The sequence below is a fragment of the Aureococcus anophagefferens genome (genome assembly GCF_000186865.1).
Source record: "Aureococcus anophagefferens unplaced genomic scaffold AURANscaffold_26, whole genome shotgun sequence".
NCBI classification, from domain to species: Eukaryota; class Pelagophyceae; order Pelagomonadales; family Pelagomonadaceae; genus Aureococcus; species Aureococcus anophagefferens.
The window spans coordinates 192,817-205,237 of record NW_008705586.1 but is presented as its reverse complement, the minus strand read 5'-3'; the positions used below and the strand labels follow the sequence as shown (position 1 = coordinate 205,237).

The following is a 12,421-nucleotide window of genomic DNA, read 5'->3' as shown; positions in this document are numbered from 1 at the left end:
ATGTGTGTAATCCTCTAACTAAGGAAAGCTCTCTAGATGCATGATGTGGCTAACAGACAGCAAGATCGTCTATCTTCTTTGCACGCTTCCCCGGGGCCCGGGGTGGCGCGGTTTATTTTTTAAGCCCGCCCACCACCCTCCTTCGGCGCAAATGAAGCACCCGCCCTACCCTACCCTCCTCCGTCCCTGCTGAGGTGGCTGCGCCATCCAAGCGCGGTCCGTCGCCGAGTCGGCCTTCATTCTGGCACCTTTAATTGAACTGAGCTCAGCCTCCCTTCGAGGGAGGAAATTACCTTGCTTCCTCTGGCTTCAGGCTAGTGGGAGATACGAAGGCCAAGTGGACGGAAACAGGACAATTTTCCTCCGCGTGGTGGGAGCACCTCGACTACCCGAAGTGTGCTCTTTTTTAAAATTAAATCGAGACCCGCTTAACGCTATCGGGCCACCTGGTTACTTTTACAATGGCCAGTGATAGCGCCGGGTCCAAACCGCCTGCGAAGGCGACGACCGTGAGGCCGGAACCGACAATTCTCTCGCTCCTGTTATCTTCTAAAACACAGAAGCAGGCATCTGCGGCTGTGTCGGCCCAATCAATGAACACGCTCCCAACGTTAGCAATGATGTCCAAGGCAGAGCAACGTCGAGTTAATCGTTTGCCGAAAGCCTCGGAGGAGGAGGAGTCGCGGACAGAGGATATTCGAAGGAGGTTGGGTTCTCTCGGACGACGAGAATTCTCTGTGGTGTCAGCAATGGTTGCAAGGCACCAACCAATGTCAAAATTAGATCTCAGGACCAATGCCACACCTCTAAAACACTCTACGGGCAGCCGCCTCTATGATTCTGTCCGACGGGTAGGTGAACAATTGACACAAAGGGCGATGATTGATGTAGACTATGAACAATCTAGCCCAGGCATTATCTTTCCAACGTTTCGACCCCCACCCGTGCTATTCGTGGCCAACCAAGTGAATTGTAATTCTTCCTCTGAGACTATCACAATCGCTGCAAAGCCGCCATTGATTGACATATCACATACTGTGATTCCGACGAGACCCAGGCCAACACCCCTTGATGTTCACATACAAACACGCGCACGAACTATAAACTCCCTTCGCAATCAGCCCCCTACCACTATGCAGCGAATTAAGTACGATGCGTATCCCTCCATGTCTAAACTGGCAAATTACACATCGAACTTGACCTCGTTTCAGGTTGAAGATGATGCAAGACGTGAGCAGAACATTAGCCGTGAAAGTGGCGAAGCCATCGGTGCAAGCAGCGCTAAGACCCGCGCTGCTGGAACGCGGGGCCCAACTGCTCAGAGAGCAGGTCAAAAGTTTTGAAACTGTGTCGACCCAGAGGCGATTTAGCAGGTGGCAGATGATCGCGGTAGAAATGACTCGGGAACGCATAAGTCGTGCAAGCACAGTACTCTGGCGCACCTCTCAACGCTGGTTGGCGAGTGTGGAGCTACGGGAAAGGATCGTACTACGAGCCTCACAAATTGATCGCGAAAGTCGCGCAGTAATGCGATTCGTTGAAACACGAGAATTATTGGTAGTTTCCATGCAAGGTTTCATCAGGGGGAAAAATACTCGAAGTCTCCTGAGACTGCAATCGTGTCTGAATGCCGCCTCGTATGCCGTACAGCGTTGTGCGCGTTGTCATTCAGCCAGACTCACACTGGTAAAATTACGCTTTGAATACATGCAGAGAGCTGCAGCGACAGTCTCTTTGCAACGTCGTGTGCGAGGGATACGAGGTCGCAAACGCTATTGCGCGGTACTAGCTGCAGAGCGTGCATCAAAAATTTCAGCATTCATAGAACGCAGGGTTTCCACACGCCACGAGCAATTCCGCATAAATGGTGCAGTCATCATTATCCAAGAATGCTGGCGAACCCGCATGCGCGTGCGTCGCCATCGTTTCACGGAGGAGCGCCTACGGGCACGCAAAGCCAATATCATTCGGAGGGCAATATCACGCTTCAACGCACGTGCAAAGCGTCGTCATCGCCGGGCTGCGGGGAAGGATGTGCGTCTTCCCGGCGTTCTTGAAGGCTTTTCAAACGTATGCCTTATCTCTCGTATGTAGGTGACTCGTTTGAGGACTGATGTCGCAATTTGGGCACAAACTCAGTATCGCACAAGGGCTGCGAAAGGATTTTTGGCGCAGTTGCAATTCGATTCCCAAGTGAATATCGCTGCTCAACGCAAATTTCGGACGCATCGGCTTACGGCGCTGAGACTTCATGACAATGAAGGCTTGCAGTCCAGCATCCGCCAGGAAACATCCTTGTCTTCCCAATGGCGACGTGTTCTTGCTCGAGCCTTTCGTTTTGCGCTCGTCGCCTCAACAGATGCCGGTGGTATACCAAGCGAATTGTCTCAGAGGATCAAACGCGAGCTGGCGGCAACGAGGATTGCCGGGGCTTTTCGTGCTCACCGGTGCGCTGTCCGAGTACGCTCTCGCGTTCTTCATGCGCGGCTTAGTTTGCGTGCAGCCGAGGCAATAAGAAGAGAACGTGCGATTATTCTTACACAGCAATTACTTCGCGGTTGGATAGCTCGTCATGACGGGCAGATCAAACTAAAAGCTCTTCATGCCACCACAATCGAAAAATTTGTGCGTGGCAATTGGGGACGAGCCATTGCTCGTCGAACCTCTGCGAGGCAGACAGCTGCAGTCCGCCTCCAGGCCGCCGTGCGGGTCAGAGCAATCGTCAGAGATATCGGTCCACGCCGCGTGCGCCGGCGCCGTTTGAATGGCCCGACCACCACGGTCCAGACATGCGTGCGTCGTCATGCCGCAATTCGACTAGCCGCGGAACTCCGCACGGCTGCTACCGTCAGTGATGAAGACATTGTTCATGCACATGCTAAGCTCACAAGGTGCCGTCGCATCACTCGAGCGGAACTATGTGCCGAGTCTTACAGGGCCTCTGCCAAGTATCGGGGTGAATTTCAGGCTGTCTTTGCACATTATTGTCGCATTGTTCCGGTGCCTGGTGGTCACTCCTGACACTGGGAAAATAAGATTGATGAGGCCGTGAGGCCGTGTGTGCAGGTACACATCCAGCACCTGAAGACACGTCCGGTAAACACCAACAACAGCAGAGATTATTCAGAGGTGGTGCAGCGCAGTACAAGACATGTGCTTTCACTAATAATGCTGCGGTTGTGAAACAACGACACTGTGCCGGCGCAAAGATGGCATCGTCTGAATTTGTTCGGCTTTTTAGGGACACACCTGGCGCAATGATTGGGGGGGAGAGAGCGGCAACGAGTCGGGGTCGCTCAGTACGCAAGGACTCAGCTAGAGCCATGAAGGCCAATGATTACGAGCTTATTTTTGCCAAGCAGAAGGACCGTGGTGAGAAGACGATTTCTTTTGAGAGATTTCTTGCTCCCTACTGTGTCTTCAGTGGCTTATCCTGGGGCTTTATTCAAGTAGCTCAACATTTGATGAGATTATCGCAACCTTCCCTAGGCGTGTCTTGACTGCGTCAGCGCAGACCTGCGTCCGGGTGTGCGTGATTTCGAGGGCGGACTCTTGGTTGACACGCGCGCGGCACGTGCACTCACCATCCTCGTAGACTTGTGGTTGCCTCTCAAATGGGCAGAGAAAATAAAGCAGGCCTTATATATGCGTGCTGCGCACAGACTAGAAGTTGCTGCAGCCAGAATACAGAAGATGGCTCGGGTTTTTGCTGCGCACAACTGCACCTTAGTAAAGAGATTAGCTAGGGGACGCGCTGTGCGTGCACAACTCGAACAAGCAGCCTCCGTGATTATACAAAAGCGGCTCGCACGAGGACCATCCACAAGAGCTGCCACGGCCCTGCTTGCAACACATGCGTATAGGAAGTATGTGGTCGATCATCACGAGATCCTACAGTATGCAGCACCAGCCATTGGAGAAGACGACAATGTCAGCGAGCTAAGCATCGTATGCTACTGGGCGTTTGTTGGCACTTCGGGGGGGGATCTCGTAAACGTGAAAGCAAAGCGACGCTTTTTGCGGGCGCCCAAAGGTTTGGGGACACGTGTATCATGGGTGAAACCCAAGCTGCTGCGTGATAAGGATGTGACTCGTGTTTCGCAGCGGCCGACGAGGCGCACGGCCTATGTCGTAGACTGCGCATATTGCGGGGTCCAGGCTGCTGAAAGGGTTTGTCTTGATTCGTGCGCCGATCCGCACGCGTCCGGCGCATAAAAAAATAAATGGGGAATACCGCTTAGGTTTCGTTTCAAATGTGATTCGGGCTGACAAAGCAAGGCTGTACGTAGGTATTGCGGTGAGTGTTGGGCAGCTGTTCACCGCAGAGGTAAGCGGCAGCAGCACCGGTTTCACATCATAGCAACGTGTGTTGATTGCGGTGGGAAGCAACCTGCGAGTCGAACCTGTGGTACCTGCTCTGCGTCTGAGGGCCGCATTGTCTCACTTTGCGACGCATTCACCGGCGCTTTCTATCCACTCTACTGGTCTCTGTCTATCATGTAACTTGCTGTGCGCAGGTCTGCTTTCACAATCGGCATCCATTCGATGGGCAAGGTGGAAGACGTGAAATATCGATAGAAACACAGGCGCGAATAGCGCGCAAGAGCCTGGCCTTAAAGAGATCAGTCGCAGAGAAAGACTTAGAGAAGCGCGCGTTGCGTGCAGCGTCTGCTGCGTCTGCAAATGGAGATTATGCAGCAGCACGAATAGCAAGACGCGAGGCAAATTCTCACAAAGTCTCCGCTACACAATCCCGAAACGAGGCGAGAGAGCTACGACCACACCACTGGACGGCTCTGGTTCAACCGTGTGCTGCATGCGGTGATTACGCAGCTCGATGGCGATGCCCTCCTTGTGAGGAGTCATACTGTGCGGGATGTTATTCACAGCTTCATGCGTTTGGCTCACGTCTCGCGCACGCATGCGACCGTCTTGGTTACTATACAGCAGAGATACATGCTCGCGATGAGCGCTTATTCCGCGCCAATACGCGGCGCGTCCTTGAAAGACATCGACGCGAAGCTGCACGCGCAGCGGAGCCGACAAAGCGCAATCGTGCTGCCATTACGATTCAACGCACTTATTTTGCCACTGTCGGCCGAGTAGAAGGGCAACGGCAGCTTCAGGAATCACGCCGTGGCCAGCGCGAGGCCTGGCAGCAGCTAAAGAATGGCGCTTCTCGTCATCTGGACACGGGCCATCTGTTTCTAGACCTGATAGGCCGCGCGCCCTTTTTGAGTAGTGACGCAAAAGAACAACTTGCAGTGAAGCGTGTTGCGCTCTGGAAGCACAATCCAGCGATGAAATATCTTAATTTAACAGTTCCAGTGGAACCCGCCAACAAACCACCACGAAGACACATCTGCACGTGTATACCTGCTATTCGACTATAGGCGCGCGCGTGCCCGCTATTTTATCTCGCAAAACGGCGCAGATGTCTGCTGGAGAGCAAACGATGCCGCCGATCCAAAGAAGTGTCCTTCGCGCGGCTTCGATGTCGCCTCTCTTCCTGAACTACGTGATCAGGCTATATATGGTGGTGTACGACTACCAGGCCATGCCTTTCCTGAAGCCGGTGAAAAATCTGTTGCCGTCTCGCACGACCTTCGTGGGCTCGTGCGTCAAAATGATCGCATTCGCATTGGAAAGCGCCTCTGTCGTATTCATGCTGCACGTTCAGATGCCGTAGCCAAAGAAAGCCTGCAGCTCCGTTTCTGTTGGCTTGGCAAGGGCCATTCTAGGGTTTCGTTGGTGGGAGAAGGTGGGGGACTGTGTCTGTATCGACTTCCTCCACAATCTCGGGCAGGCAGGTTGTGGACTGCGCTTGGACGGACGTCCTACGAGAACCAACTCACGCAGGGCGTAATCAAACGCTACCGAGGATTTCACATTGGAATTGGGCATCAACAAAAAGTCCTAGCAAAGCGGTTCCGACCTTGGCTCCCCCGGACTGCAGGACAACTAGAGAAATGGTCTAAAAACCACGACCTGATGCAAGAACGAATCAAGTGGTGGACCTGGGATTGGCAAGTTTTACTCGAAGCTCGCCAAAAGAAGGCTGAACGTGAGGCTATTCGGCAGGGTATGTCCATGGAAGCAAGGGAAGCCATGCGTGATGAAGAACGGAAAAATGCTTACATGGGCCTTGCTCCCAAGTCCGAAACCATGTGGAAACAGATTGAAGTCGACGGTAAGCCAGCCTGGAAACACACCAAAACAGGCGAAATCACAGCAGAGAAGCCAAAGGAACTGAAGTCGGCTAGTGAGCTCGCTCACGAGGAAGCGAAAGCCAAAATGAAGAAGAAGAAACGACAGTGACACCAAAATGGGAGGGCGGCACCGCCGTCAAACAAGCCACCGCGTTTGACCCCGCGCATGCCCCAGTAGGCCGGGCGGCGTCCAGCGTGGGTGGCGAATTCCACGACGGCGCCTAGGTGCCCGGTGCACTCGACTTCCGACTCCCGTGGTTGGACATGAAGCTCCATAAGTCGTTTGTTAGTCGCCTGTACTGGCCCCGGGTCGTAAGCCGTGGTGTAGGTCGCCGGGCTCCGGGGTAACTTACGGTAAATTGCTGGACCCGCGAAAGTCCGCTATTGCTGCTGTTGGTTTAATGCTGCTCGGAGTCGCTGTTTATTGTCGGTTTCTATCTTAGCTGCTTGTATGATGCGAGGACTGAGCTTAACAAACCAATTATTTAAGTACCAGCGGGCGCAACTCAGGCTGTAAAACCCTCATTACCATGTCCATCGGGGCACAGCAACCAGCGAGAAACCATCCACCAAGGCAGGTTACTAGCCTCAATCATCGTCACTATCACCATCGTGATCATCGTTGTTACGCGCATTCTACAGAGCACGTTTGAAATGGCGCGACACCGCCGTGCTTGGCGCCGCGGCGAGGTCGCCACGGTGGGCCTTGGACCCTTAGCATAATGAAGCCAAAGTTGAAGCGGCGTTAAACATATCCCGCCGGCGGGATATGTTAGCTCACCTACGACGGCAACTCCGCTGCCTAGTTAGCCAACTAGCATAACCTTATTTCTCTAAGGCAGCAGGTCTTATTCTGGCATTCTTAATTTAATTGAGCTCAGCCTCCCTTCGAGGGGAGAGTTTACCTTGCTTCCTTTAGCTTCTGGCTAGTGGGAGATACGAAAGGCCAAGTGGACGGAAATGCTTACGTAAACGGATACCATTGTAGGGAAGCTTGACGGAGGCCCAGCCGTATGTGTGGCTGAGGAACGTTAAAATGCCGCAGCTTTTCGAGGCGGGTGAAGATTTTGAGTTAATGGCCCAGCGCACAAGACGACGTTGGTCTCTTTCAGATGCAACAACAACCAGAGGTCTCGGTGGCCATGGGGCCGAGAACGAGGCCTCCAAAGTTGTGGTTTACATGGCCATTTGAACGGTTTTTAACTTTCCTCGGCTGATATCTCGTTTCAGGACTTGCATCAAGATTGTTGCATTTTAACCTTCCTCAGCCACATATCAAGCGTTGCGCCGTATGGACTCTTCGCAAGGCCTAGGTTTTCTTCATGGACAGGTCGACTTGCTGAAAGTCTCTATCATGGCTCGCAGCCAACCATCAGAGTCGTGCAAGATACGCAAAATGTCCGATGAGTCATATAGTCTCCCAGATTTTGCTCGCCGTGGTCGCAGTGCTAAAGAACTGCGCCGATCGAACCAGTACGACGGTAGTGCATTATCACTTCTACTTGCAGACACTGAATGTCTGTTTGGTCGTTACGAGTCGGATGACTCCTGGTGTATAGGCCGCATTGATAATGCAACGGCTTCCACACCACTGGATAGAGTAGGGAGATATCACACTCCAACTGCACGGGCTCTGACTATGATGCGAGCTCGCACAATTGCGAGCACCGCAGCACGCAACGACGTTGTAGAACACACAATTGGCATTGATAAAGAGCCCGAGGCTAGCAATCACTTCCTCTGCACAAAGCGGCGTCTTATAACAGCACCTGCTGCAAGGTCAGCATTTTCAGCGAACCCCAGAGAGCTTCCAAAGACTGCCTCGCCGTCCTTCTTGCACCATCAAAGGTTTCTGCAACATCAAACAAGCATGAAACAGACCTTGATCGATAATACAACTCACGGTGGTGCTCTGCAGGTTGGCGGGGGTGCGCATCGGCCTCTGGCCGAGATTGATGGTCGTATCACCGCGGCCATCGCATCTAGCGTGGGGTTAGAGGAGCATGCTGTTGTCATAAAGACATCGATTACAGAAATGATGGAATCTGTGAGATGGCAGTATAAGAGGGCGGTTGCTCGTGCCTGCGTGGAATATGAGCTGCTCCATCGCCGTCCTCCACTCGGTGTCTTAGGGTGCAGTCTCGATGAAGATCTACACCAAAACAGCTTTTGTGAAGGTGCTGATAGCTCTGCCGCCGCTGCCCATGAGGCCTCCAACAATGCTCGGTTAGCTGCTCGCAACGCAGCAGCCTCCGCCGCTGGTTTAGTGTGTTCACCTCTGATGACTGAACGTATTACTCATTCTTCCCCTCAGCCGTCCTCGCTGTCACCAGCCCCCATCGACCCCAACGCGCATTGGATTGATTCAAGATTTCATCGACTCACCTGGCGCGTCCATCGTCAGACTGGAGTATCGCGAAGCCGTCTGCAGCTTTCGTACTTACAGCTAGAAGAAGAATTATGTGTGATCGAACGCGTGCAGACTGACTTGCAGCGCTTGTGGCTACTCGGAGTACGAGAGTCCCAGTCGCTCACACCAGATAGCAAAATTAAGCTCATGTGCCCTGATGTCAGCCCTGCAATGCCGGCACGCCAGAAACTTTTGTCTTTCCTATCATCTAGAGACACCGAAAAGTCTTCGACCGTGATGCACCCTGCATACTGCGAGATATTGCTCACTGATGTCGGATCGTCTGATTTTTGCAGGCGCTTGCCAATGACTCTTGGCGCATTCAGTGCGCATATTGTTTCCCGTACTGCCTCTGCTCTAGATGTGCTTCGAACGCGATGGCTATGCCAGGCTTCGGGCTCTTTGACCGATTCCACATACTTTGGCCTTCAAAGCGAAAAGCGAAATCACAATGACAGGCGAGCGACGCATGAACAGAATTTTGCTGTAACAGGAATGAAACAAAAGTCGGAAAAACCCGATATGAGCAAAGCGCTAAAATCTCGCCGAATCGAACTAGAGGGCGTACCACGGGACATCGATACGTCCGTAGCAAAAATGAACATGATGGGGTGCACGGAGACATTGAATGATGACAATGGCATGGAAATTCGTGCCTCCCGTCTTAGTCGCACTTGTGACGCTGCCGTCGTGCTGATGTCTCGACAATTGCGTGTCTTATGCGAAAGTTCCTTACGAGCCTTCGCTGCTTTTTTCAATTCGTTTGATGCGACAGGTTCAAGTAGGCTATCTGTATTCCAGCTACAACTGCTGCTCAACAAAGTCACTGACGACTCCTCACGAGATCAGAAGAACATTCCTCGTGATATTGTTCGTCTTGACCCCTCCCTCGCTGAACTTAATATTCAAGCCGATGTGGCAATTGATTGCCTGGTAGCATCTATGAGGGGTCTACCACAGCCAGGGGCGACTGGGCGAACTAGCAAATCACCGCGTCCACCAAAACTGCATATTTGTGGTGTTGCGCATGATGATGAGTTGGTTTCCCAGACGCGTGCGTGTGTCCACAAGGCGCTTTCGCATCACTTTCAGGGATTACTTAAACTGGTGGCCCGTTTTGATTCATTTCGTTCCTTACTCGATGGAACCGTGGATACAGAGGTGCGCTCGGAGGTATTAGCACGTACAAAGGGCGGTGGTGAGACGACTGGGTCTCTAGATCGTCTAGCGCGTCTCTGCTCGCGGCTTGTTGAACTCGGTGTTTCTGTACGCACCTCAACTGCAAATATCGTGCACGAGCCCCTATTTTCTATTACAAGTATTGATTCCAAGGAGGGTTTGGTGTACATAACAGACTCCCTCCGCTATCTTGTTGCTGAATCAGTTGCTGCAGATAATCATGCGCACATGGTATCGATATGTCAAGAATATAGTGAGGTTGTGGATCATTTGCAAGTAGAACCCGTAGACTGCAATGAGCTGCGTGCGTTACAAGAATATTCGACACGTTGTATTGACACACTAACGCGCCTCATGGATGAATATTCAGGACAGGTGCACGAACGAGTGCAGTTTCTGCTCTCTCAGACCCAAAGTGATTGTGCACGTGCGAGCCTATCCCGAGATGACGCAGCAATCCTCGTGACTACGTGTCGGTGGCCAGCGTCCGTCAGACAAAGCATGACTCATTCCCATGAGGTCCAACAGACTCGAAAGCGGCATTTGGAAATGCTTGTTGAAGGGCAGCAGGAGGCACTCAGTCGAGAGGCGACAAATCTGGAGAAGCGGATCGAGAAAATCGCAGAAGCTGGATCACTCACGCCATCAGAGGTTCAGGCAATCTACAAGCGCATCGTTGCAGTGCAAGAGTCTCTTTCTAGCATGCGAACTGATGCTAACGACATTGAACGGCAAGAAAAACTGCTGCAATTGGCTCTGACTGATAACCAGACCCGGCTAAACATCGTTGATAGGGCATTGGCCCCGCTCGCGCAGCTCTGGGGCGTTGTAAAAGAATGGGTCGAAAAGATCAATCACTGGCAGCATGATCCTCTCAGTACAATTGACGCGCAGGACGCAGAACGTTCCACTGTAGAATTGCGAGCTGCTTTGGGAGCTGCCGTACGTGAGCTGGAAGAGCGGGGGGACTCTCGTGCTACGCCTACACGTGCTGGAAAGCTGCTGCAGCAGGAAGTCAAGATATTTGATGAAGAGCAACTTCCATTGCTGCGTCTGGTGTGCCAGCCAGGCATGAAGGAACGACATTGGACGCAGATTAAAAAAAGCACGCGCCTCGAGTCGCTTGAGATAACTGACACCTCAAATTTGTTGCAGATGCTCGATGTTGGCCTGCAGCACTACGCTGGCGTCATTGAAGAGACTTGCGTTGCTGCTGGGCATGAACATGCACTCGAAGAGCAGCTAGAATACATGGAACGCGCGTGGACCACTGCGGTGTTTGCAGCTGAGGCGTGGCGCGGATTCTATAAGCTATGTGGCACTGAAGATGTTCAACAGGTGCAATTTATTGACGAGAATACTTGTATGCTCGATTTGATCTTCCATAATTGTCATCCTAAACTCAATTTCATAAATGCTTCCTTCTGTCGATGACTTGCATCTGTTGTCATAGGAACTGGACAATCAAATTCTGCGAACTCAAACAATCCAAGGCAATAAATATGTACGGCCTCATGCCAGACGCGCTGCAGGGTGGGAAACAAAGTTGACCAAGCTACAGGAGACCATTGACGCACTACTTGCACTTGAAGCAGCATGGTTGTACCTTGAGCCTATCTTCAAGACTGGAGATGATGTTGCTCTTCAACTGCCAGTTGAGGCAGTGCTGTTCGATGAGATGGATCAAGTGTGGCGCTCGGCCATCTTTTTTATTCTGGAACACCCTGCCGTTTTGAGTTTATCGGAGCACCCTGCGATGTTAAAGTCCTTGATTGAGGCAAACACAAAACTTAAGCTCGTTCGTAAAGGGCTTGCAGGATATCTTGATGCAAAACGAAATGCGTTTCCGCGCTTTAATTTCATTTCAGACGCAGAGCTGCTAGAAATTCTTGCAAACACAACTGATCCAACGAATGTACAGCCGTATTTACTAAAATGCTTTTCCGGTGTCGCTGGTCTTGTATTTTCGCGAAATTCTGATGATGGTGCAATTGAAATTGTCGCGGCCCTTGACACCACTCCAAACTTCCCCAGCAATGGAGCTTTGCAGACAGGTTTGCAAACAGACACCTCCATGGCATTGGAGGGTGAACGTCTCGATTTTGCGTATTTAGAGTTGAACATGAAGCCGATTCGACCAAGCACGACAAGCTGTGACGTTGAACGCTGGCTAGGTGAGGTTGAAAAGACGTCCCGCCGCTCCCTGGCGCTTGCGATCGAAACCTCGATCAAAGAGATGTTCAGTTCTACTAGTCGCGCAATCACATTGCGTTCATCTCGTGCACAAGATTGGCAGGAGCAAATTCTTGTGGTTGCGCACCATGTCGCGTGGACTCAGAACGTTGAAGATTCGCTTCGACGCGCGGCTGCGGCAGCAGCTGAAGTAGCGGAAGCTAGATTGCTCAATAGCCATCGGTTGTCTAGCCACACTCATAACTCGGACACGTTTCTGGACCCAAATGCAGCCCTCAAATCGCTGCTTGTAGCTGAGCAAAGTCAATTGGAGGAGACAATACGTGCTGTGCAGGCAACTGGTATGGGCGATAATGGCAATACGACATCACGTATTCGAGCATCACTGGGCGTCCTGATTGTTCTTAACATCCATCAGCGCGATGTGACC

General features: G+C 52.0%; 1 protein-coding gene across 1 annotated transcript in view; it reads left to right on the top strand.

The window, feature by feature from the left end:
- The window catches only part of AURANDRAFT_72389 (hypothetical protein), a gene marked incomplete at both ends in the record, with an annotated part of 23,854 nt that extends 19,531 nt beyond the window's left edge, over positions 1 to 4,323 (top strand). The window contains 5 exons of the mRNA XM_009042110.1: positions 1,562 to 1,573; positions 3,067 to 3,096; positions 3,490 to 3,508; positions 3,596 to 4,196; positions 4,290 to 4,323. Of these exons, the coding sequence (XP_009040358.1) occupies positions 1,562 to 1,573; positions 3,067 to 3,096; positions 3,490 to 3,500 (53 nt within the window). The remainder of the gene's footprint in view (positions 1 to 1,561; positions 1,574 to 3,066; positions 3,097 to 3,489; positions 3,509 to 3,595; positions 4,197 to 4,289) is intronic.
- Positions 4,324 to 12,421: the final 8,098 nt, after the last annotated feature.